This window comes from Mya arenaria, chromosome 12 (genome assembly GCF_026914265.1).
Source record: "Mya arenaria isolate MELC-2E11 chromosome 12, ASM2691426v1".
Classification (NCBI taxonomy): domain Eukaryota; kingdom Metazoa; phylum Mollusca; class Bivalvia; order Myida; family Myidae; genus Mya; species Mya arenaria.
The window spans coordinates 17566054-17593010 of record NC_069133.1 but is presented as its reverse complement, the minus strand read 5'-3'; the positions used below and the strand labels follow the sequence as shown (position 1 = coordinate 17593010).

The following is a 26957-nucleotide window of genomic DNA, read 5'->3' as shown; positions in this document are numbered from 1 at the left end:
GAAGAATGCTTTTTGATATTTTCCATGTTGAACGATGCATGTTAAGTACAGTGTGTTTCTAATATATACCTTAATTGATAACACAGTATTGAACTTCAATTGTATTATAATTAGAATTATGCAGATCGTTTTTTTGAAAATATATATTTCAAAAACCAACTTTTCTCTTAATATATGAAGTTTACACGGTACTATACCAATGTCCTATATGTTTTTCAATCTCATACGAAGTAATCTCCCTTGGCGAGCAGCGACAAATGGAGTTTTGAAAAAACTTACATCTGACAAAGTAAATAATTCTAGCTTCATCTAGCCTCATAATGTATAGTATTTTTCTCCCCGTTCAATTTATTCATAACAGTAAAGTTTGTTCACAAAATCAGATACAGTTCATACAATTTTATCAACAATAATGTCTTTCGAAAATATGTCTTTAAATATTTGGTGAAGTAAAAGAAAAGTTATCTTTGCTTTAAGTCTTCATTTTAAGCAAAATGTTGCCTTCCGATGTAGCATTATTTTTTTATATGACGTAATTGATCACGTGGTATATACAGACTGTTGATGCTATGCACATTTTTTTTTCCTCGTTTGAACTCGTACCTCCTCAGCGTGAGTATCCAGCGACTCAATGACCAGTCTGTCCACGTAGTCGTAGAATGAGACCCCGGGGCCGAAACTGACAGCAGAGGGATCAGGTCCCTTCTTTATTAAAGGAATCAGATCGAAGTCGTCCGGTACTCGCGGTGGCCCCTTGCGGTCTTGAATTTCTAGCGCCTCGAAGGTGGGTATATTCCAAGACACTTTCTTCTAAAAAGATGTTATAATGTCAAAAGTTATGTTTTCTTCTGGTTGCTCATTGTGCTCTAACAACAAACCGTAAGAATAAAACCGTGGATGCATACAATACAAAAGTAGGATATTTTGTTCGGCGCCAACATATTCGTATATTTTATTTTTGAAAATATCGTCTGGTCAAATTAGCCAGAAAAAAGGCCTTATATAGAACTAATTGCACAAAAAGTTTTGGTATTTTTTAACAATATTTAAATTGATTATATATATTATTTGGCTAAATATATTAGGAAATATAGTTCCCTTTTGTGTAAAAAAAACCAAATACAATTTTTGAGTTTAGTTTGTAATTATACAATGACGAAAGAAATATTATCTAGTTCCATTTTTAAAGTTTAAGAAGATTTTATAAAGCACAAGCTATTGAGCGTACCTCTTTTTCTGTGTTCTCGAATAGTCCACTGTCTACGTCATCAGTCACGTGACCACTTGTGATCCCGGTGACAAATGGCGTTTTCTCGTCGTCGGCGAGATAGATGACGAGATACTGACACGCATGCGCAAAAAGTCGCTTCTTGTTTGGCTGGGATACTAGCACATCTACTCCGTACTCCCCGGGCTCAGGCAAGTTTAATGACACGGTTATCTGAAATATACAACCACCGTGAGAATATTTTCATATAGTGTATACATATCGCCGCAACTGAATCAATACACTTGAACATCAATAAACAGCCGCCAGATCCTTTTATTGGTTGACTTATATGTATGTATGTGTGTGAATAACTTAATTGTTTCAACAATATACATAGATCCGAGATGCCAAGATAAGCTCCGCCCCCTTAAATATTGTTACTACACACCCAAAGCTTTCACCCACAATGGCGGCACTCACAGACAGAAGTAACAGTTTCCGATTCTCTCGCCAAGATTCTGGACAATATATCAATTAAATATTTACCAGATCAAGATAAATTATGGGCCATCTTTTCAATCACCACTTTTTCTAATCAGTATCCATGAGTATAATGATTCATATTTTGAATAAAAAACAACAGAACACGCAAGACTTTTGAATGCTTTAGTAAAACTATCAATGTTATTTTTTGATAATACCGCACTATCAGACTGAATTTCCTGATCTAACGATATTGTGCCATTCTCTCATTGATAGGATGGCCCATGTGAATATACCTTATCTAAGTTTTTCACAGATATACATCGTTCCAGGATGGTGTCACTGACGTCATGACGTCTCAGCTTGCATATCACCCTCAGCGAGCGCGTCTTTTGAAATTTCAGCTCTACGTGCGGTTCCAGTGACGTCACCACGCCAGACTTATTGTCCGCTTCTAATCCAAGCTATAGAAAAAACATATTACAAAGTAAGGATGTAACTGGACAATTTAAAGTTGAAACAATCAATTTTTGTTTCGTTTCTTGAGGTCGGGATTTTGTTTATTTTCTCCATTTTATGTAAAGATATGTTTAAATATCATATTTATACAGTAAATCATCGCCATTTTGTTGGTCATATTTACACCTCTTTTTCATCCATACAACTTCTAAAAGAAGAACACGAATTAAAGGTCAGACACATTTTGTCTTGTGGTAATAGAAAAAAAGGTTTAGGATACGTCGGGAAACCTAAAACAAACTTTATGAATAAAGTCAAATCGGTAAAGGAATTAAAAGCACAGTCTACGCCACTCATTATGGAGTTTTTCCCAAGACGTACCTTTCTGGATTTGACGCCTGGTCCCCAGGAGGTGTAGCTGCACGGTGCGAGTGGAGCCGCGTCCGAAGCTGGTTCCTGGACGTCAACGAGGTACTCGACAATCTCCGTCAAGTTCTTCACTACGTCCTCCTGCTCCAAGCTTTTGGCGTAGAATTTCACCGTAAACCTCCCCGTCTTGGGTGCCCTGAAGACGAACCTTGTTTCGTCCACCTTACTCTCTTGGTACACACAAGTTTTTAAATCTGGGCATCGGTTTCTAGAATTGTTCGAGTTGCTATCCTCTTTATCCCGAATGACTTTGTATCCGAATTTAAGCGGCTTAGCGTTCTTGAGTGTCCACGTGACCACTCCGTGAGTTGCCCGGATGATGGGCCTCTCGGTCCAACCGAGCTGTACGCCGGTACGGAAGTAGTACGGCTTGACGAAGGGCAGCTCCTCGAATTCGGAAAGCGAGAATTTCCTGGGCAGGAACTGCCACTCAGTCTGGTGCGGCCAGTGGCTGTAGATAAACTGTTCCGGGTCCGTCAGAAAGTAGAAGTCGTCCTCCACATTCACCTAAAAATCAAACAAGTAAATGTGAGTGCTATCTAGTTATCTCGAAATGACACAAAACATAATGTCCGCCAAATGTTTGACAGAAGAACTAAAGGCTAGTAGAGCTATATGCAGTTTCTATATTGTCCTTCCACGAATGTTATTTATGGCGTACTCTCGTAGTTTGCTCTACAATTTTGTAAAGTCTAACTGAAATCTTATTTATACTTTGAATACTAGTATTTAGGTGATGTACGTGAAGTTAGCGGCCTAGCGGCCTAGCGGCGTGAAGTTAGCGGCCTAGCGGCGTGAAGTTAGCGGCCTAGCGGCGTGAAGTTAGCGGCCTGGCGGCCTAGCGGCCTAGCGGCGTGAAGTTAGCGGCCTAGCGGCCTAGCAGTTTCCAAGCAATTGTTAATGCGTTTTTTTGAAAACACAGATAAATCAAGTTTTCTATTCATATAGTTACATAGCGGCCTTAAATTGTTATCTATTCAGAAAAAAAATCGAAAAACGCTTCAGAGTGAAAATTTGTGCATAAAAACAGTAAATACATCATTGTTTTAGAAGAACAGGCATGTTTAATGCTTTGAATTAGCTGACTGCTTTATCGACGTTTTTGAAAAAAAAATGTTGATAATCGCTTCAATTTGTTAATGACTGAATTAAAACAGTTAAAATGTCATTGTTTTAGAAGAAAATGCATGTATACATGCTTTGAAATAGGTTTCAATTTAGGCCTCTAGGCCGCCAGGCCGCTAATTTCACGCCGTCAGGCCGCTAGGTCGCTGAAGTGCTTGCTCGACTTTTTTGAAAAAAAGTTGAAAACGCTTCAGAGTGATAATTTGTGCATAAAACAGTTAATTTAAAATTGTTTTAGAATAAAAGGTAAAGAAAACTATTCTGAATAGATAACAATTTAAGGCCGCTATGTAGCTATATGAATAAAAAAACTTTGATTTATCAGTGTTTTAAAAAAAGACGCATTAACAATTGCTTGGAAATAGAAAAAAATAATTAGGCCGCCAGCTAGGCCGCTAGACCGCCAACTTCACGCCGCTAGGCCGCCAGGCCGCTAACTTCACGCCGCTAGGCCGCTAACTTCACGCCGCTAGGCCGCTAACTTCACGCCGCTAGGCCGCTAACTTCACGCCGCTAGGCCGCTAGGCCGCTAACTTCACGCCGCTAGGCCGCTAACTTCACGTACATATTTTGGTGCTGCATTCAAATCTGAGACTTGGTCTTGCTATTGTAATAAAGAATGTAACGATCTACTTTGAAACGGTTTTCTGCTATTATGTGTACTTCGATATCCCATTTTTGGCTGAAACAACGCTGAAAGACGACACGGAGTCACGGACGGACGAACGACGAAAATTGATAAAAGACTTCCTTTTGGAGCAAAATCCCAGTATCTCTTACAGTGCTGTTGTTGTTGTTGCGAGTCATTGCTGCCCACTTGGTGTCGACGAAGTGCCAATTGTCGTCGATGTTTACTGCATTCCAGCTGTGGTTGGATTCTCCCTTGAACGAGACGCCAGGCCGGAAGTCCTTCCCCTTCGCGTACCCCGTCAACACTACGCAGTATAGACCCGCATAGCTGGATTAAAAGAACGGAGGAGAATACATAATACATGTATTTAGAATTGTTAAAGGGACTAGACACCAGATGATACAATTGTAAGAAAAAACGAAAATGGTCAAAAGCGTACGTTATATTGACATCGTTGTGAACACCGCCTTGAATCTTACTTACTGATATGTTACATCGCTTACGAGACATGCATCTCTCACAGTTTATGCGCATTTTTCCAAGTCGAAATTTACTGGGATTGTCTACCACGTAAATCCCAGAAAGTTTAAAAATAGCGTTGGTATAATTATCTGTACTCGCAAACAGAGATTAAAACTGGGAAACCATTATGGGCTATTTCTAATGGGAAAACTCAGATGAGACAGCAACATGTTTGTTGTGTTTATTCTATTAATCATGTAAAATGATGTATTATCGGCCTCCTACTAGCTCGCATTGGCAATTCTAGGCTTGTTTCTAGCTTATAATGCAATTGCCGATTTTTGGACCATCTGGTGTCTAGTCCCTTTAAAGCCGCAAGAAATTGGCATTGGAACATTCATCATATCTAATAATTTATAATCGTCTAGAAAACAAATATCTGCCTCCTATTAGAGCCAACATTTGCAGACACCGTCTTTAATCAGCCCATTTTCTGATGCTAAATCGCTATTTACAGTCTGTTTTGAGAAGTGTTTTGCATATCATTTCCATGTAATTATCGGAACCCACGAATTATTATTCCGCTTATGCAATATTGAATAACCACAAACATGACTCATCGAATCGCAACAAGTAGAAATGGACTTTTTATGTTTCTGGCATCAGATAAATCATCATACAAATAAAAGTAAACTGCTTAAAATGTACTATTGACTTTAAAAACAAGAATCAGCGTGGATGCCGCACTTCTTTTTAAGTCACAGGGAACTGTGGTGTCATATTTCCCTATTACATCATGTTACTTATAAGAATACAATGCAAATTACAGGGACATGCCCAGTAGTTGAAAATTAGAAATAAATAAATCCCCTTGGCAAGGGCCCAAACGACAATGAACGAATGGGCAAGGCCCGAGTGCAAGTATAAATAAGCTTACACACCCACACCAACAGATTCATACATTGGTTGCAGGACGTTTACTAAAGTGGTTAAGTGGAGATACACCAATAGTTACGTACCCGCAAATGACGGCGAACACCTTGGCGTACGTTGTTTCCTTGTTCTGTAGCGACTGAAATAGCTCCTCCGCCGAGCCGGGCGTACACTTGTCGAACTTAATGCTGTACAGGTTCTTTGTAGTCATCCATTTGAATATCACCCTGAAATAGAAGATGTTCGATTTGAATTCCAGCGTCACCTTGGAATGGAAGGTATTCTATCTGAATACTAGTACCACACTCATGTAGAAGACTTTCGACTTTGATATATCACACTGAAAAGGAAAATATTTTACTTGAATACTAATATCACCCTGTAACAGGAAATATTCTTATTGAATACAAATATCACCCTGCAAAAGTAGATATTCGACTTGAATACAAATATCACCCTGTAAAAGGAGATATTCGACTTGAATACTAATATCACCCTGCAATAGGAGATATTCTACTTGTATACTAATTTTAACCTACATAGGAGATATTCTTCTTGAAAACTAATTTCACCCTGAACATGAAAAAAGCAACATTTATAAATATCAGAAGTATTGAAATATCACCCTACAATAGGATATATTAGATTTTAAAACTAGTATCTTCCTGCAATAGGAGAGGACACTCGACTTGATAACTAATATCACACTGCATATGAATAACAGCAACATTTATTATTACTTAATTATCACCATGTATTTAAAAATTATTCAACCTAGAACAGAAATTTCCATCATAAGATATAAAGCACTACTTGTATACCGGAGAATAAAAACCATCGGATTGAATACCGTTTGTATTTGACATAATATCATCCGGGCATTTCGAATTTACACCGTTTTCAGAAATATAAAATATTCAAATTGACGACCATCCTTAGAAAAAGGATATTAGACTTGCATATCACCCGAATCTTAGCTTAGAATATGCCATCCTAGAACAGAAAGCCAAGTCAAGGACTTGAATACACAATGGAAAGAGTCATTATTACTACTTTTTGATCCGGGATGATGTATTCGACTCGAGTGATTTAATTTCTAGATTCACATTTCACGAGGTTCTAGCTTTTAGCAGACTTCACATCGTCTCAATATGGTGACCATTTGATGCGAGTTATTTCAAAATCATTAAAGCGGTTCAAAAAATATAAAGCGGGCACGTTTGTGACGGACAGACGGACAGACAAATCGAGCAAAAACAACATCTCTCCCCATATCTTACGAAACATTTTTGCACTAGATGAACGTATTTTGTGGTATCCATTGGTTACAGATTGATGATGCGTAAATAATAAGTACTTGTAACACTTGATCAAAGAAAATCAACAGTAGGATATTTGTACAAATGTGTCTGTGGATATACATATCAGCAATACAGCAATGTAATGATTATGATTCTATGAACATCGCTATTGAAGAGGTTGTAATGTAATTCTAATAAGTTTATGCCGATTTAAGTGTTACAACATTGTAATACTTAGCATCATACTTGAACATTGAACGATAAATCATGAACTGTTATTGCTTGATATCTGAGGAGATGCTGTGATACTAGAGGGATGAGAGGTTCTTAGCGATATTTGATACAGAGGCAGACAGAACTTCATCGCCTACATTTCTCGAGATATTTCTTCGAAAAAAGCGAAAAGCGAGAAGTACATATGACGTTCCCGTACATCACAATAATTCAAATAGCACTTGTCGCCTCTTATCATCCTCTGCCAGAAGGCGTAGGGATGTAGAAATGGTATGTGTGTGCGCGTGTGTGCATGTGTGCGTTCGCGCATGTGTGTGTGTGTGTGTGTGCATGTGTGTGTGTGTCCAGGCAATCTTGTCCGGAGCATAACTTGCCAACTTTAGAATGTTATCCTTTGTAGTAAGGCGAAGATAATACCCTTTCTAATTCAACGGGGGATATCTCAGTCTGTGGTGGTGGTGTTAGCAGTTCATACTCCGGGTCCCGGCGTGAGCACATTGAAGGGTCCCAGAGTGACAGTTCAACCACCGCACACCTATCCTGGGCGGTGAACCAGTACTAGGTGCCTTCACTTCTGCAAGGAACTGACAACTTCTATACATGCCAGGGGCAGTGGTACAGTGCGAATGGTCGTAGAAAGGATTTCATAACCAATCACAACAGAAGTGACCTAGTCCGCCCGGGAATCGAACCCGGGTTGTCCGATTAACAGTCCAACTGTTAACAGTCTGTGATTGCTCCTATTTCCACTTAAAAGGCTAGAGTTTAATGTGATCTCAATCCTCTACACTATCTAAGAGACATTTAAAAGGCAGATATAAACGTTTTCTTATCACCTCTCGAGTTTCATGTTGTTTGCAAAAAGCTAAGAGCAAGACTTACACATGGGGTTCCCGTAAATCACAACAAATCTCCTATTCATTTGCCATTTTAAAGGCTATAGGTGCAGGTTCTCACGAGCTCCATTAACTACATAAGATACATTTAATAAAGAAACAGATACCAACAATTTCGTAATTACAAGACTAATTCACTTGCCGCCTCTTAATTTCCATTCAAAAAAGCTATAGCTAGAGGTTATCTCGCTCTCCATAAACTACCTAAGAGACATTTGATAAAGAAGCGGTAATGCTTGCTCTGACCTCTCGCGTTACACTTTATTCGAAAGAAGCGAATCGCAAGGCGTACAAATGACGCTTCCATAAATCATTACAAGCCTACCTCTTAATTTTATTATAAAAAGCTAAAGCTAAGGTTCTCTCGATCTCCTTAAAGTACCTAAGCGACATTTAATAAAGAAGCATTTAAAATAATGTTTGCTCTGACCTCCGAAGTTACAAGGTTAATAGCACGTATTGCCTCTTAAGTTCCACTTAAAAGGGCAGAGCCGAAGGTTATGTCGAGCTCTCAAAACTATTAACCGTATCTTTTGAAGTTGCGCCTAACCATCAGTGTTGTATTGTTTTGCAAACATTGGCATATTGAACGATGTTTGTACACGGTTCAACGCGAGTGTTGTGTAAACATGAACCACCTGTGATTCTCTGAAACTCTGAGACAGGGTAATGACCTAAAACCTCCATTATTTTCCCCTCAACCTTTGACTTGTTAGATGATACGCATGTCTAATCATCAAGCTAATTTACTTGCATTTTGAACTTATTTGCTTTGAGAACTTATTAGTAATTCAAGATACATGATGCACGCCGTTGGAAATTAGGCTTTTTTTGAAAAAGCATTTTTTCTGGGTTAATATTGTACTACATGTAGTTAGTTAATTATGTAACTTGATGTGTTTGTTTTGATGTTATATTCATTGCACACATTTTCGACTCTACAGTATACATCTCCTTTCGTTTATTTCAGGGGACATTTTCTGCAACGGATAATGTTTAATACATATACAGATTTTGTCTCCTTAAAGGGGCTGTACTCCGTATGATGAAAAAGCGAAAAAAAGAAGAAATTGTCGAAAACTGATATAAACTTGGTATCAATGTGTACAATGCATTGAAAATTACTAACTGAAGTACCACATAGTTTACAAATATTTTTTTTTTCGCTGTTTTGTCGTATTATTCCATTATTGTTTTTTACTAGGTATGTCTACCTAGTAGAATTCATTCCTTATGCGTGATTGGCTAGTCGATGTTATCACGTTATATTACCAAGTTAGGTAAATAGCTTAATCATTCCAACAGTTTATAGTAAGCCTTCGTAGCACAGTGGATTCAACACTGGCCTGCAATTTTGGCGACACCGCTTCGAACCCGGTCTCCGACTCATTTTTTTTACATTTTGGTAATATTTTTTTTACAATTATGATATCAAAGAGTAAAACATTTTATTAAATAATTGTCCTGAGATTCGTTACAGAAAAAAACTTTTTTGGTGCCAATCTGGTGTACAGTCCCTTCTATTTTCTTTAAATAAAACAATAATACGCTATTTTTGGGACGACCCTCGTATGTAAGTTGAGGAAAAACGCTGATCACTAAAGTTGAAACGTGGTTTTGCTGTCGAAATGAAATAGGGCACAATTCAATTTGTTAAAACATTTTCCCTAGTTTTTTTAAGCGAAGTCAGCATATATGATGTTATTAGATCATATCGCTGTCGTATATAGAAAAAAAATATATCAAGTGTTGCCGGTTTAAATGTTTTTATTCCCTGAAATCAGAGTTCTTGACGAAATCCGATCTTTTGATGCCAACATTTAAAGAGGATAACAGGAAATAAAATTCAATAAGATATTTGTATACACACTCATAAACCATAATGTTGTTAAATACCACAAACTGTAATCTAATATCAATGGATTTTTTCCAAGATAACTCTTAAGGACAAAGTAATGCATAAAATGTAAAACAATTGTGCCAATGTATATTTTATTTTGATGAACAATAATACTTAAAATCATGATATCTGATCGTTTTGTGAACCATTTAGATATCATTATGTTTTTACTTTCCACCAGACAATATCAATCCTTTTGGATTAATGCGTATCTGTGAACAAAGATGAGGTTTTCCGAGCCGGAGGAAATTTGAGTTATGCGTTTCTGCGACACAGCATTAACTTCTAATCTTAAATCAAAATATGGTATATTCTAGTGAAACGTTCGTGTCGACAAATGGCAACTTATTTATAAACACATACTTCATTCTGAACACAATCAGACATGAATCTTGCAAGAATATTATATGGAACGCATTATCTTAAGTTTGGAATGATGGAATTCCAAAGCCCGTTTCAAAGATCTTAGTTCTTACTTATAAAATTAAAATCTGCAGAAACGTCCCAGTTGGCAACAATTTGGAAGCCAACAGGAGGAATTTACCCTCATTTTTGAACGAGAGTTAAATCCCCGGGGAATAATATAAAGAATGAATTGTCCCCCAAACCCTGGTTGCGTTACAACGAGTCCTGACATCTATTGAAACCGTATGCGACGTAGAATAGAGAACACACTGACGACCAGGCTCTGTGAGTGTCACATTGGTTCAACTGCAATGTTTGCCCTTTGGGGGTTCAAAGCCGCGATTTCGTCCTATCCGAAGATATTTAGAGCCGCTTTGATCGATGTGATGAGTGGCGTAACATTCGTTTTGCAGCCTGACGTTTAAACTGTCCCTCTCTTGTTTTGTTGTAGTTTTACCAATAAGTGTTATACTATATGCTAACAATGAACATTAATGAGCTTCATAAGCACGCTGCTGGAAAACTTACAAGTCACTGATAGGTTAGAGGGTTGGGAGGGGATTAATGGGTTGAGCTCACTCATTTGCCCGGTGCTAAGCTTCTGAGAACCACAGGTGGTTTATGTTTACCGAACACTTTCAGGGTGAGGAACGTGACTTCAAAGGGGCCCACACATTGCTCACCACGGGTCATAACCGATGTAAACAAACAAGTAAGTGACGATAATTTCTAAATAACCTTTTTGACAGAACAGATATAAAAACATTTCTTAGTCTATACAAGACTATGTTATCTTCTGCTGCTACACATGTAAAAATACTTTAGATTTGCTTGTATCTTAATGATCCAATCCTTGGCCAAATTTCAACTTGACGGAATTTTGTAGAACGATGCAGCGCGGAAAATTTGGCCAAGGATTGCATCAATATAATACACATATAATGTGCATACTCTTAACAACGTGTGTTAATATCATGGTCCACGTTAAAGATGTATTTATACAATGGCGTCTATCTTTTCAGCAGAGATATCTGTACAATTATCTTACCATTCTCTTTGGCGGCAATGATTATGATGAGATATTTTTTGCAAAGATATTGTAAAGTAAATACCCATTTATGCTGCATGCCATATATATGGTTGTAAGGGATTTGAATAAACTTTTATAGCACTTGTATACTTGTACATGGTCGAAATTTCTTTGTAAAATTCCTGAAATCTGACATGAAAAAGCTATTAATCATATTTACATTTATAAACAATAATAATTGATATTTAAGTGCCAAAATCGTACATGCGTTTATAAACAAAGAGTTGATGTCTTTGGATATTATCGCGCCAATATTTTCCTTTACTTTCCGTCAATCAAATTAAATGAGTATCTTATTTCTACCGTTGACAGGCCTTCCCCGCTTTGTCTTATTGCACTCCGAAAACAGGAAATTAATATAAGATATTCTCGACTGGAAATGTCATAGCAATCGAGTTGTTTCTCGTTTTTGCCAATTTCCGGTTGATTCCATGACTCTTGTCAATTCGCAAGTGTGTCTCTGTTCTTCTAAATACGTTCGAGTTTTTGTTACAAGTGCGTCGGAAAACCTATTTAGAGAATTGTTACTTTCTATATAACGAAGTGTTTTTTGTATGATATTAAACTGTCGAACATATTGCCCTCAATTGCTGAGTGACAAATAAACTCGATATTTAACAGTTGAGATGGAACGCAATTAGTTAGTTTAATGATGTGCTTATTATTATCATATACATATAGCATGTTAAACGTTGACGTAGGAGATTTTTTTTATATAAGTAGGCTCTTTCATTTACCAAGTGAACATGGCTTTTTACATTGGAAACCCATTCAACTCCTAGCTCAGCTTTGGCAAAGTGCATATAGCATCAGGGGACACTATAACCATTCCGACTGGTCTTAAAGATGCACGCTAACTCCCAAATAAGATTGACCACAATTAAAAAATTGTTTTAATATTCCAAAAAGAATGAATATAAATGTCGAATACATTGGTTCTAATGAAGGATACCGAGTTTAATTTGAAAGAAGGGTACAACACGGTATTTCTACCTTATGAACCATAGTAGACCATAATAGATCATTGAGCATTCACCAATCATTTAATATCTTTGCGCTTTTTGCTATTAAATAACTTATAATACACGGTTACAATATTGTTATCAGTAATTAATATTTCCATAAATGCATTATTTAGTAAGTAGTTAAAGGTTTATCACTCAAAATTATGTTAGTCATACATGTGTATGTATTGATTTTGAATAAGAGTGTCACTTTAAACATTAATTTAAATTTAGGCAAACTTAGTTTCAACTAATCCTAATCGTTCGCTTAATTTACAACCTATTTTACACAGCCTACTACTTAGTTATAGTAATACCTTCCCATATATGCTGCTTAGAAACCTTCTTGTCCTACTATCAATACCGTTATTTAATTGGATCGATGTTTATATTTTACCTATTCAGAGAGATGAACCCTATCTGCTAATGCGCAAAAATCTAGCAACAAAGAGCCGGAAGAGATTGCAGGAATGCGTCTATGAAAGATTCGAGGACATTTACGAATCATAGTAGAGGAAAAACGCTAATGTAAAAACTGACCGGGCGTTGTTATAAATTTCATGTTACGGACAACTCCAGACAATTACTTCTTAAAGCAAGTAAGTAATTAAGCATAACGGCCACGCTATCCATGTCACATGTTACTTAGAATGGTTAAAAGAGAAATTTAACATGGTTAGCTCATTGTCCCGTTTTGAAGCTTCTTTGAAATCTTGGCAAACATATATTAATAATTCAAAGTATTTAATTACAATACCAATTTCAATTGGAGCCTTACCCTATGAAACAAAACCCCTCTGACAATAATCAGAACTTCAAATCATAGGTTTCCAGTTGAAACAGGAAGATACACAAATACTGACTTGGGCCAAAGAAAATGTAATTAGTGTAAAGGGTATATCGCTGATGAAGTTCATAATGTCCTGCGGTGCCCAGGATTTATTATTACAATTGAGAAAATCATTCCACTCGAATGTTATTATAAGTATAAAGAGTTGATGAAGACAAACATGTACGAAAACGTGCTATATGCCAATGGGTATAATTAGATTTTAACTTATGATAACCAAAAATAAACAGTTTAAACATACAGAAACCTTGGTAAATGTTTGAACATTTACAATCACTTTTGAAACAACCAGATATTCTTCCCACCATATATACAAATTGAAATAGGCAATGTTTTTTCTTTATAATTAGAATATTCGTTTTGCTTTTGTTTTTTTCCCTCGCCTATATTTTTCAGAATTTGTCATTTATTTTTTATAAACACTGCTACATAACGCAAATTCAATTGTTATGTAATATAAGTCTACTGTTTTGTGTATATGCATAGTAAAAGATACCCATGTTGGCAAACAATATAGTTGTAATGTTAAAGTTCCAACGTAACCGGAGTGCCCCGAGGAAACCAACTTGTCCGGCTTGGTGACCACAAACCAAATTCACTTGTACCATGGCCGAAAATCCCGGTTCGCCTTGGTGAGAAGCGAGTCCGAAAACGAAAGCGCTTACCAGACAACAAAGCTTTGGTTCATCAATAAAGCGTTGTCTTTATAAAGAACAAAAAAAAACACAAACACTCTCACAAAATTGTTTTATACTTTCCACATGTCCTTTTCCCGGGAAAGAGTTATCTGATAAGAATTTCATGGTAATTCGCTTACAGTATGAGATCTACAAGAACAGAGTAGTTTATGACTGTGTTCACAAAGATCTTATTCAATTTGTGTTTCTTGTATTTCCTATAAATAATAACATCAAACGATCCAATAATGCCTTAAACGTTCAATACAGAATATGTTTATTTTATTCTTTATAAATGATGGCAAGAAGAGATCCGCGATCGCCGAGATTACTCATTTCAGAAATCTTACTACATCTGAATAATATTTAATGCTTTAAAACGAGAGAAAAACTCCTTTGTCCCGTAAAAATAGCGACACAAAGTGCAGGCTCTGCATCACAGTAGCTCTTATCCCTGTGTTTAGTTCTAAGTGATCTGCCTCCCAAGTTGATAGTTTGGTCTGACTTGATTGACAATGACAATATATTTCTGATTTAGAAAACAATGTTTAAATTTTTTGGGAAACAATTTGACATATAAACATTAGGCTTGGTTCTTTGCACTGTTTCGAGTTGGAACTGAAACGATCCTCATTATCAATTATAGAGGTATTTCGGCCATTTTAAGCATCTTTCAGTTATTTAGATTACCCGGTTATTGATACATATTGGCGGTTTTGTCAAGTAATTATTTCTCGTACTGAAATTGCTTGGATATATTATGGCATACCGTCCTTCAGGATAAATAACGACTTACATTTTGTATGTCGTATTTTCTTTAAATAAATCAGAATTGATTTTTAAAAGTCGAATTGATATCTAAACATAATAATGTAACTCGGGATATCATCCATGACACTCTTAGATATTATGCAAGCAAGTCAAACGGCGAAAAGATCTAAGCTATACATTCCCAGCATAATTTGTTTAGCAATATGGACCTGTTGGATGGTAAAAAGTACCCGAGTTCTTTTCATACCAATAAAAAGCATCTGTTTATGCGTTAAAACTTTCGAGGGGCAGAGGTTTTATTAAAGGGCAAATCACATAACTACACTATGTTTCTCTTTTTTAAGGGGAAACGATAAGTAAGAAAAGGTCATTGTAACGAACTGTGTGAAGTTAGCTAAACATACGACATTGGACATTGGACATTCAAAATCGAATGTTGTGCTGGCACGACATTGGACATTGGACATTCAAAATCGATAGTTGTGCTGGCACGACATTGGACATTCAAAAGTGAAAGTCGTGCTAGCACGACATTGGACATTGGACATTCAAAATCGAATGTTGTGCTGGCACGACATTGGACATTGGACATTCAAAATCGATAGTTGTGCTGGCACGACATTGGACATTCAAAAGTGAAAGTCGTGCTAGCACGACATTGGACATTGGACATTCAAAATCGAATGTTGTGCTGGCACGACATTGGACATTGGACATTCAAAAGTGAAAGTCGTGCTAGCACGACATTGGACATTGGACATTGGACATTCAAAATCGAATGTTGTGCTGGCACGACATTGGACATTGGACATTCAAAATCGATAGTTGTGCTGGCACGACATTGGACATTCAAAAGTGAAAGTCGTGCTAGCACGACATTGGACATTGGACATTCAAAATCGAATGTTGTGCTGGCACGACATTGGACATTGGACATTCAAAAGTGAATGTCGTGCTAGCACGACATTGGACATTGGACATTGGACATTCAAAATCGAATGTTGTGCTGGCACGACATTGGACATTGGACATTCAAAATCGATAGTTGTGCTGGCACGACATTGGACATTGGACATTCAAAAGTGAAAGTCGTGCTAGCACGACATTGGACATTGGACATTCAAAATCGAATGTTGTGCTGGCACGACATTGGGCATTGGACATTCAAAAGTGAAAGTCGTGCTAGCACGACATTGGACATTGGACATTCAAAATCGAATGTTGTGCGGGCACGACATTGGACGTTGGACATTCAAAAGTGAAAGTCGTGCTAGCACGACATTGGACATTGGACATTCAAAATCGAATGTTGTGCTGGCACGACATTGGACATTGGACATTCAAAAGTGAATGTCCTGCTAGCACGACATTGGACATTGGACATTCAAAATCGAATGTTGTGCTGGCACGACATTGTACATTGGACATTCAAAAACGATTGTCGTGCCGGCACGACATTGGACATTCATAACAGAATGTTGTGCTGGCACGACATTGGACATTGGACATTCAAAAGTGAAAGTCGTGCTAGCACGACATTGGACATTGGACATTGGACATTCAAAATCGAATGTTGTGCTGGCACGACATTGGACATTGAACATTCAAAAGTGAATGTCGTGCTAGCACGACATTGGACATTCAAAATCGAATGTTGTGCTGGCACGAAATTGGACATTGGACATTCAAAAACGATTGTCGTGCCGGCACGACATTGGACATTGGGCATTCATAACATAATGTTGTGCTGGCACGGCATTTGACATTGGACATTCAAAAGTGAAAGTCGTGCTGGCACGACATTGGACATTGGACATTCAAAATCGAATGTTGTGCTGGCACGACATTGAACATTGGACATTCAAAGGTGAAAGTCGTGCTAGCACGACATTGGACATTGGACATTCAAAATCGAATGTTGTGCTGGCACGACATTGGACATTGGACATTCAAAAGTGGAAGTCGTGCTAGCACGACATTGGACATTGGACATTCAAAATCGAATGTTGTGCTGGCATGTTCAATGTCCAATGTCGTGCCAGCACAACATTCGATTTTGAATGTCCAATGTCCAATGTCGTATGTTTAGCTAACTTCACACAGCTATTGTAACGCCAAGTTGAATGTGCAACTTTATTGCCGAGAGACGAAAGAAACTGTTTACATTGAAGCTGTTTCAAGATTTCTTTGAAATCTGGATTGCAAAGATGCAGAAAAATAGCAGCTAGTTTATTACATACCATAATGGTACCACCAACAAGTGGTTGCTATTTCTTGAAAAGCAGCAAGTTTATTACACACTATAAAATCACCATCTTGAACAAGTGTTTGTTATTTCTTGAAATTGCAATTGCCCAAAGCGTGTTTCTTCCTGAAATGAAAGTTCCAGCAATCATACAGAATAAAGGAAACAATAAGTCGCACTAGGTATTTTTTTAACACCTTCGTTAAATCTCAGACTACAAGGAAATTGCTATTGGTTTCATTTCTAGGAGAGCATTGTCGAGATGCAAGAAGGTTCAAATCATAACATATATTTCAAAGCATTTTTCATCAACAGGGAAAATTCAGGTACAACTGTCAGTTAAACCATGCACGATTCATTGACATTTCGCACCAATAAAACGTTCTATGTGTAACGCACCAAAAGCAGTCTCGAACATTCATCGAGTTTCGTTTGTCCCACGCCATTCTTACAAGCGAAATGTAAAGCTTCAATTGAATTGGTCGTCTAAGGTAAAATAACGCAAATGGATCGTATGGATAATATTGCGGGGTATGAGTCCGCCTTTTTACAACGTGGTTACCCTGAAAAGTAAACCCAAATCGCTGATGGCGGCAGTCAGTTTAATTGATGTGTGAAGTCGATCGACATGATAGAGATGTTGCATCTCATTTGAAATTCACTTGGTGAATATGACGTTTTTAAAGACCTTCTTTAATGAATGTAGGCGTGTTTATCTCCAGCTGACCAGATAGTTGTTTTCTGGTCCTGATGCCACAACAGGGTGCCAAATTTCCTGTGTATTATTTATTGGCTAAGTACCAATGCATACATTTATACCCATAATAACTTTCATACACAACACTGACGCAAGTGTACCGGCCGGTAAGTAGCCGTAACTCTGTGTGTTTCTTAACATAACTTTGTTCCAATGATTTACCGCTTTGGGACGACGTGTTTATGCTGCACACATAGGCGGACATTTAGCTAAACATCAAGGCCACGCTTTGAGTGACCCGGTTTATTTATTGATGCAGTCATTGGCAGGTGCCAAATGAATATTCCGAGAAACACCTTACAACTTAACCCAGCCAGTGCATACAAGCTGTTTTGATATATTAAAGATAACTGTTTGTTTTTTTATTTCCTTCAATTAATCCTTATATTTGATATATGCTTTGTGCCATTTCTGAACCATACATATAAATCATTAGGCAAGATAATTCAGATTTGAATAATGCGTATCTATGAACAAAGATTGAGTTTCGCTTGTCGGAAGAGCTGTTAGATTTGAGAAATGTGTTTATGTAACACAGAATGAACCTCGGACTTTATGCAAAGTGAGACGTGTTCCGAGGGAGAAAGCAGTGCATGACAAATGACAGCTAAATGTGTAATACTAAGACCACGTTAATAAATCAGAATTAAAAGGGATTTGTTCGTGACTTTCGATGCATTTGAAATAATTCAATTCAGAAGAACCTGTCCCAAGTCACTTTCGATACAGAGCATTCGTTGTGTTCTCAATTTAATTGTCTGCAGACATTTATAACAAAAGCAAGAAATTGAGCCCCAAAACATTAGTTGATTCTGTCTTTATTTCAAGTAAATGCTCGGAGAAAAGGCCAAATAAATTGGTTTATAACACTTACATGGGGCTTCTGAGAATAACAGTTGGTTTATATTATGACATGGCTACTTACTCGAAAAACAAAAGGTTGAGGGGGAACTAATGCTCATTGCCCAGTCCCAAAGATTCTGAGAATAACATGTGGTTTATGTTCACAGAACACTTGCGTTGAAACATGTTCAAACATGGCTCAATCTGCCAATGTTTGCAAAACAATACGGTGCTGAGTTTAGGTGCCAACATCGAGCGTAACGGTAAATGGTTGAAAGAAAATCTGTTGTCTACAGCAAAGTGTAATTCAGTGGCGTCATCAATACATTTTAAGTATATAAATTGCGAGTGACATTAACGTGACTGTGCATTTTTTTCTTGTATTTTATTAAAATATGTCCTGAATGGTGTTAATTAAGCTCGCGTACCTGCTTTACACAATTGATATTGGAAAACATATTCGTTTAAGAATGAAGACGACATAACGAAGAATGAAGACGACATAACGTAATTTTAAAAATATTTAATTAAATTATGAATCTCATTTTTTATACCTGTTTGACCCTGACACTTGCGCATTTCAATAAGGCGATCTTGATTAAATTCTGAACTAGCAGAGCGGGTGTATGTAGTTTCCATCGTTACAATAGCTGCAAAAAAGTGATTGCCAGATATTAATATATTTGGTTCGATTCCCGTCTTGGGCGCATGTGAGTTTGGTTTGTGGTCAACAAGTGGGTTTACTCCGGGTTCTCCGGTTTCCCCTACAACACAAGACCACTCTCGCGTAAAATCGTGCCAACGAGAGTGATTAATATAATGCTGTAATAACTTGTTTCACAATCGTTGTAAAATAAATATGTTTTAACTAACATATTTGGTCAGACTCTCTCTGAATTGCATACTGCCAAAATAATAAAGAAACATTGTCCCTGTCTGCGAGTAAAAAGGATGTTAGTTCTGATTTATTTCATTAAATTACCTAACGCATGATGCATTTGTTATTTTTTGAGTGGTCGTTTGTCCAGAATACATCAGGCTTAATACAGGGTCCGAGGTTCCTTCTGTGTCACATAAACGCATTACTTAAATCACTTTCGGTTCGAGAAATTCTACCTCGTATTCACGAATACGCATTAATCAGAAAGGATGCATCTTGTCTGAAAGGAGTGTATAGCTATAATGATTCCGAAACTGAATAACGCCGATCAAATATCTAGATTGAATGTGTTTTTGTTGGTAATAACAACCTACTTTTGGTTTCAAATTGGTTTCACGAGCTGTGTTTTTGTTGTGACAGTTTCAAACAAAGTGGTTTGTATAACTATCGAAACCCCATCCGTCGGCGGTTTTTATTCTCTCTATTTTCTAGCTAACTGTAAATAAACAGCATGTTAGACAGTGATCCAACACGTGTGTTGAAACAACATTTAGTCAAACAGGCAAACGGACATTTGCGGTATCATTGTTTTGATGAAATTCAGAAATAATGGCTACATGCAGAAGCTCTTATGTTGGTAGAGCTGAACACAAAACAAGGCATTTGTTTCTTCAAGCAAAACTTTTAAAACAGGTTTCCAAACCGCCAAAACCCGCCGAAACCACAACCGAAACAAATGTGGTATCAACAAAAACGCCCTAATTGAAGAAATATTGAAAAATATTGTTGTCTGAAATACTTTAAGCAGCTGACAATATTTTTGATTTCTAAGCATTAATGTGAACGCTTATGCCGCACTCTTATTCTATCTATATATGATAGGATTATGTACATGTTAAGACCAGGGGTGTACCAAATAAACAGGTCATCTCAAACGAGGCTAGTCATTTGAGCCAATTTATCTTGAAAAACCCAAACAAGGAACAGAGTTCCGGACGTAATATAAATATGCGCAATTTTGTTTCAGTAGATCAATATGTTCGAATAATTCGCAACCTATTTTAGAATGCCTACTTAATGCAAATTGTTATTCTTGATAAACTTAAAAACATAATGTTTCCATTTGCTACAATGAATACCGATATTTAATCGGATTTATGCTTATATAGTAAATATTTAGACCTAATCAATCCTTTTTCGAATGTGTACACATCTAGCAACAAAGGGCCAGAATATAATTGAGTAAGGCGTTTCTTTAACACAGAATAAGGATCAGACATTGTGTCAAGTCGGATATATTCCAAATAAAAAGGCACAAATGAACAAGTCACCTCTGAAACGCGAAGGAAACCAACTTCTCAGGCTTGGTGACCACAAACCAAACTCAATTGCGCCCAGGCCAGTAATCGATACCAGAACGCATTGGTGAGCCAGCGAGTGCGGTAACCACTACTCATATAGGGCAACTTAGCTTTGGTTCATCAATAGTGATTGGTTTTAAAGAAAAACAAACTTAGACAAAAGTGTTTGATATTTTCCACATTACTTTCTTCCGGTAAAGAGTTATCTGATAAGAATTCTATGGCAATTTACTTACATCATGAACTCTACAAGAACAGAATAGTTTACGACTGTGTCTACAGAGAGACCTCATTTATTTCTTGTTTCATTTATTCCCTACTATAAATGATAACATCAAAAGATCCATTAATGCCGTAAACGATCATTTCAAAATTTGTTTATTTTATTCTTTATAAATGATGGCAAGATCAGATCCGCCATTGCTGAGAACTTTCATTTCAAAATTGGATTTCATTCGAAAAATGCTTAATACCTTAAAAAGACAGAAACAACTCAATTTGTTCCGTAAAATAGCCACACAAAATGCAGGCTCTGCATCAGAGTAGCTTTAATCGTTTTAGTTCCAAGTGATCTGCCTCCCAAGTTGATAGTTTGGTCTGACTTGATGGATTACTAAGACCCTATATTCATAATTCAGAAAACGCTTGCATTTTCTTTATCAATATAAGGTTTGGTGCTTTGCAGTGTTAGGGGTTTAAAAACGAAATGATCCTAAATATCGTCCATAGATATATAGGTCAAATTTACGTATTCTTTCTGTAATCATTTAGAATGAACTTAAACCAAGATATTGGTACATATTGGTGGCTTTGTCAAGTAAATATTACTCATACTGATGTTGCTTGAATTTATTCTGATATAACGTCATTCTAGACAAATAACGACTCACATCATGCATGCTGTTTATTTTAAACTTTAAATTAATTAGAATTTCTGATCAAAAGTCAGACTTTTTTCTTAAAACATTATAACACCACAATGAATGCTTCCTAACCCCCTTTACCTATTTTTAGACAAGTAACAAGGCGATGAATTTTAAGCTCGATTCCCAGCAAATTCTTAACTCAGAAAAGTGTTGACCTGATGAATGGTTCAAAAGAATAAAAGGCACCTGTCTAAGCGTTTTGTTCTGGTGCCATTTGAGGGTCAGATGTTTTATAAGAGGTCCAAACACATTACAAGTGCACTTCCCTCTTACTTCTAAAGAAAACGATTCCTTAGAAAAACGTCATTCTAACATAAAGTTTAATCGTACCATTTTATTGTCGAAAGAAGAAAGAAGCTGTTCACATTGAAGCTGTTCCGAGATTTACTTTAAGAATTGGATTGCAAAAAAATGTAGCAAAAATAGCAGCTTTTTTACACACTGTTATATTACCACCAACAAGTGGTTGTTATTTCTTGAAAAGAGTGTTTGTTCCTGAAATGAAAGTTCTTGGCATTATTAGATCTTTTGTTGCCAGCAATCATCCAATACATCGGAGTAGGTCTGTGTAAACACTGTCTTAATCCGTTTAAGATCTCATACTTCAAGGATATTCAAGGATATTAACAATGGTTTCATTTCTAGGAGAACTATTACCGAGATACACTAAGGTTAAAACAGAACAGCTATCTCAAAGCATTATTCAGTTACATAAAATGTAGGTATTATACTATTTACAAATTATCAGTTAAACAAAGCACGACTGCAATTCAAGACGGTCGATGTGTTTCGCTCCAATAGCGGGTTCCAACAGTGGGTGAGTTCGTTTGATCTCGCACCATTCTTACAAGTGTAATTCAAAGCTTCAATTTAATTGGTCGTCTGAGGGAGAAACAAATACAAGAGCACCGCCTGCGGGTGATGAACGCTCGTCTAATTTTATCTTTTTACGGTTTATTTATTTCATTTTGTACCTTTGATATTGAACAGGTATTCCAAAGTTTGAAAGTGATAGCTTTGATAGTTTGATTGTGACCGAAGCACAAAATATCAGACGAGCTAAAAATTACTAAAATATCCCCAACCCTCCACCTACCCTTCCTAATGTGTGACTTAAAACCCCGTTTGATGTATCAAAGGCAGTATCCATTTATTGTCTGGGAAAATTTTGAAATCAATCCAACAAAAATTGAAAAAGCTACTTACAATTTTCAAAATCAGCCAAAATCCATCAAAAGTCATGTTTTTTACGCGCAAAACAGGTGAGACTCAGCATCTGTAGGGTACAATGTGAAGAAGGGTATTAGATCAACAAGTTACCCAAGTTTCAAAGTGATAGCATTGATAGTTTCCATGTAAGTGACCTAAACGTAAAACTTAACCAACGCCTCCGACGACGCCTCCGACGACGACAATGAAGTGACGACAATAGCTCGTCATTTTTTTTGCAAAAATCAGAGGAGTTAATAAACGGATCATGTATGGATGCTTTGCGTATGTTTGAGACCTCCTCTTTATCACATAGTTACATGTGGAAGGTATATCCAAATCACTGATGGCGGCAGTCGATTTCTTCGATGTGTGAAGTCGATCGACAGGATATAGACGTTGCATTTAATTTGAAGTTCACGTTATGGATATATGCTGAGTTAACGCCACGTTCATTCAATGTTTTAAAACCTTTAAAATCTAAGTTCAATGGACGCAGCAGAAATGGTATATTTTGTATTGTTGATATGATGTTATTTTGTAAACACTCACTTATAAAACCATGTTTACACATGTTCCAACAAAACCTGAGCCACCTGTTTCACTGTCTGCGATTTATTATCAATATTAGCATTTTAAATATTTATGGAATGCTTGTCGTATTGCGATGTTTGGCAGGTCTTGTTTAGAGTTTGATTCGCCTTGATTCTTGTGCCTTAAAACAGGATCGTTGTTAGTGTTTTGACTTCTAAACTATCCATTTTTTATATAACCTTTTCGTAGGAAAAGTCGGCTCAGTTGCAAAAGCGACTCTTTGGCTTGTCCTGGACGTTAAATGGCATTCGTTCTTGTACAATTAAGGACTTTTAATAACAAATCCTGATTTAGCCATGTATTTGTTTTCTTTCTAAACTGAAAGTGTCATACTGATATCACTATTTCTGCATTGTGCCATTTTCAAGTTGATTTTAGAAAAAAATGCGATTTCATTCTCCTTTTGTGAAAGTTTGCATCCTGCTGTTGCATCACCGTCAAAAAACAGCGGCTGGAGATAAACAAGCCATTAATTCCTTAAACTACTCCTTTAAGGTCGTTTCTTAAGATATTAATGCATACATTTACACCCAGTATGATACATACACATAACTTACGCAAATAATTTGTCCGGTCGCTAACCGTAACTCTGTTTTTGATTGGTGATGATAAGAAAACTTGGATACAATAATTTACCGCTTAAAGACGACGTGCTAATGAGGCACATATAGGCTAACAATTAACTCATTATCAAGGCCATGCTTTGGGTTTTTCGGTTTAACCTATACAGTGAAAACAAGTTGTATTAAAAATAACCGTCTTTTTCTTTTTTCCTTCAATAAATTCTAACATTTGATATATGCTTTGTGTCATTTCGAAATAATAAATATCGTTCATCAGACAAGATAAATCATTTGTGAATAATTTCTCTATCTATGAATAAAGGTTGAATTCCGCTTGTCGTAAGAGCTGGGGTTCCGTGTAATGCGAATTTGTGACACAGAATGAACCTCAGACTTTTTGTCGTTGTAGATGTATTCTGGAGGACAAAAGTTTGTTTTATAACAAATGACAACTTCATGATTAACACTTACACAATGCAATAAATCAGACTCGAAAGATGAATAACTGCATATTTTTTGGAATAATCCAAAGAACCTGTCCCCAGTCATTTACCAGCATCTTCCTATTTTTATGTTATCAAGACCATTTTAAGACAAATTTGACATTTGGCAAGACATAAAAGACGCGGCTGAATATGATTAAGTGTGAATATACATATTTAAATAAAACATTTCAATAAGCAGGTGTGATACGATTTGAAATTTAACACATTATACCAAGAAAGCGTTAATTTAACACAGAAACACGAGAAATATGAAATAAAACATGTTTGCCCAAATCACACAAATAGCAGCCAATTAGTAATCCCGCAGTAAATATCTTAGGGACAATTTGAGAGGTATGTGGAAAATATTCCATACACGGTAGTTTAATATCTAGGTGCGTACTCGCCTTCTTTGAGTTAATTAAGCCCTTCTCTCGCCCTATACTTACTGCATTATGGTTTAGTGTGCGTACTCGCCTTCTTTGAGTTAATTAAGCCCTTTTCTCGCCCTATTGTTGCTGCATTATGGTTAAATGTGCGTACTCGCCTTCTTTGAGTTACTTAAGCCCTTCGCTCGCCCTATAATTGCTGCATTTTGGTTAAGTGTGCGTAATCGCCTGAAATGAATGTGCTATTTCAGCAATCCTAGCATTGCGGTAAAACAGGCTTGAACCCTGTTTTTTCTTCTCGTTCAAATTTCCGACAGGTATGAGCCTGAATATATAGCGAATTTTCAAAGGTAGATCCTTCCCTTCACGAAAAAAAAACCATTGGTCTAACCTACTAGTCTTGATAAAAAGGCAGTTCATGTTTTGTAGATTATCGTTATAGCCGGATTCCTTACATTAAAACAACAACAAAAAAACAACAACAAACAAACAATATATATACATATATATATATATATATATATATATATATATATATATATATATATATATATATATATATATATATATATATATATATATATATATATATATATATATATATCTATAGTTTAACTATTCACGGACATCAAACCGGTTCCTATAAAAATAGAAAGTTGAAAGAATTGGGTAATTGATAAGTATTCACTTTTCTTACAATCTAAAAACTTATCTACAGACACTTGTCCATTTAAAATAGAACGCATGTACCCCTAAAGGTGTGGCCTTTGGGTCGCCTGTTATATCATTGCAAGAAATTAAGCCCAATAAGCAGGAGTGGATACTTACGTTCAAGTCACTTTTTGGATAAAAGTTAAAGGGGAATTTAACTGGTATAGCTCATTGCCCTGCCTTTGGAACAACATATGGTTTATGTGTACAGAACACTTGCTTTTATACATGCATAAACATGATTCAATATGCCAATGTTTGCAAAACAATTAAGTGTGCAAATGTCGAGTGTGACGGTAAATAGTTCGAAGAAAACCTGTAGTTTACAGCAGGTCCTGCATACTGTCCATTAACCTCACGTACTCGCTTTCCAAAACTAAGAATTCGAGGAGAATGTATTCGTTATTGATGAAAGTCGAAATTACGCAGTTTAACAAGGTCGTCCTGAAGTTGCACTCTCACAGTTGACCGTCTTGACATTATTTTTTGTTTATTATTTGTCTCAGAATCGGCTGATTTTCGCATCAATCACCGCAATTCTGCCAAATATTTCATTATTTTTAAAGCGAAAGTTACGCTTTACTCCATAAAACATCATTTTTTGAATGTTTATATGAAAAACTGCTATCTGATCTTTTTTCAGCATTCTTATATCACTGGCCAATTACGCAGAAATTGCCACATTACAAGACAAAACATTGAAAAAAGTTGTCAAAACGGTATATCTGTGAGAATGCAGCTTTAAATTATGAATCTCTTTAAAAGATTCAATAATGTCAAAAACTCTCGTTTCAAAAATAAAACAATAAAAACTTCAAGAAGTAGCAACCAAAGCAGCAAAATGGTGGTCTGACATTTGCTAACTTCACTTCAAGATTAAGAAAAAAAGGGGACCGTTTCAACAAAGAACAGACAGCAAAATCCCTCTCATGTTTACTTAACGACGCCCTTCAATCAACATATGTTACAAGAAATGAACGTTACAAAGAGCAGACACGTTGTTGGTCCTCCCAAAAGATGCAGATTGCATTTTCCTTCGACAAAAACACATCAACTGCTCGGTGCATTTGTCTACAAGTTGATGCTGGTTCCGATTAGGCTTACTGTTTAGATTTAATTGAGATTTAGATTTAA

At 36.5% G+C, this 26957-nt stretch overlaps 1 protein-coding gene across 8 annotated transcripts in view; it reads right to left on the bottom strand.

The window, feature by feature from the left end:
* Positions 1 to 26957, bottom strand: part of LOC128212078 (uncharacterized) — a 126159-nt gene that overhangs the window by 5590 nt on the left and 93612 nt on the right. For all 8 annotated transcript variants that reach the window (XM_052917327.1, XM_052917330.1, XM_052917328.1 and 5 more), the window contains exons 4-9: positions 5819 to 5959; positions 4487 to 4664; positions 2534 to 3088; positions 1990 to 2157; positions 1229 to 1441; positions 604 to 810 (exon numbers count right to left, since the gene is read on the bottom strand). In XM_052917327.1, coding sequence (XP_052773287.1) covers positions 604 to 810; positions 1229 to 1441; positions 1990 to 2157; positions 2534 to 3088; positions 4487 to 4664; positions 5819 to 5959 — 1462 coding nt within the window. The remainder of the gene's footprint in view (positions 1 to 603; positions 811 to 1228; positions 1442 to 1989; positions 2158 to 2533; positions 3089 to 4486; positions 4665 to 5818; positions 5960 to 26957) is intronic.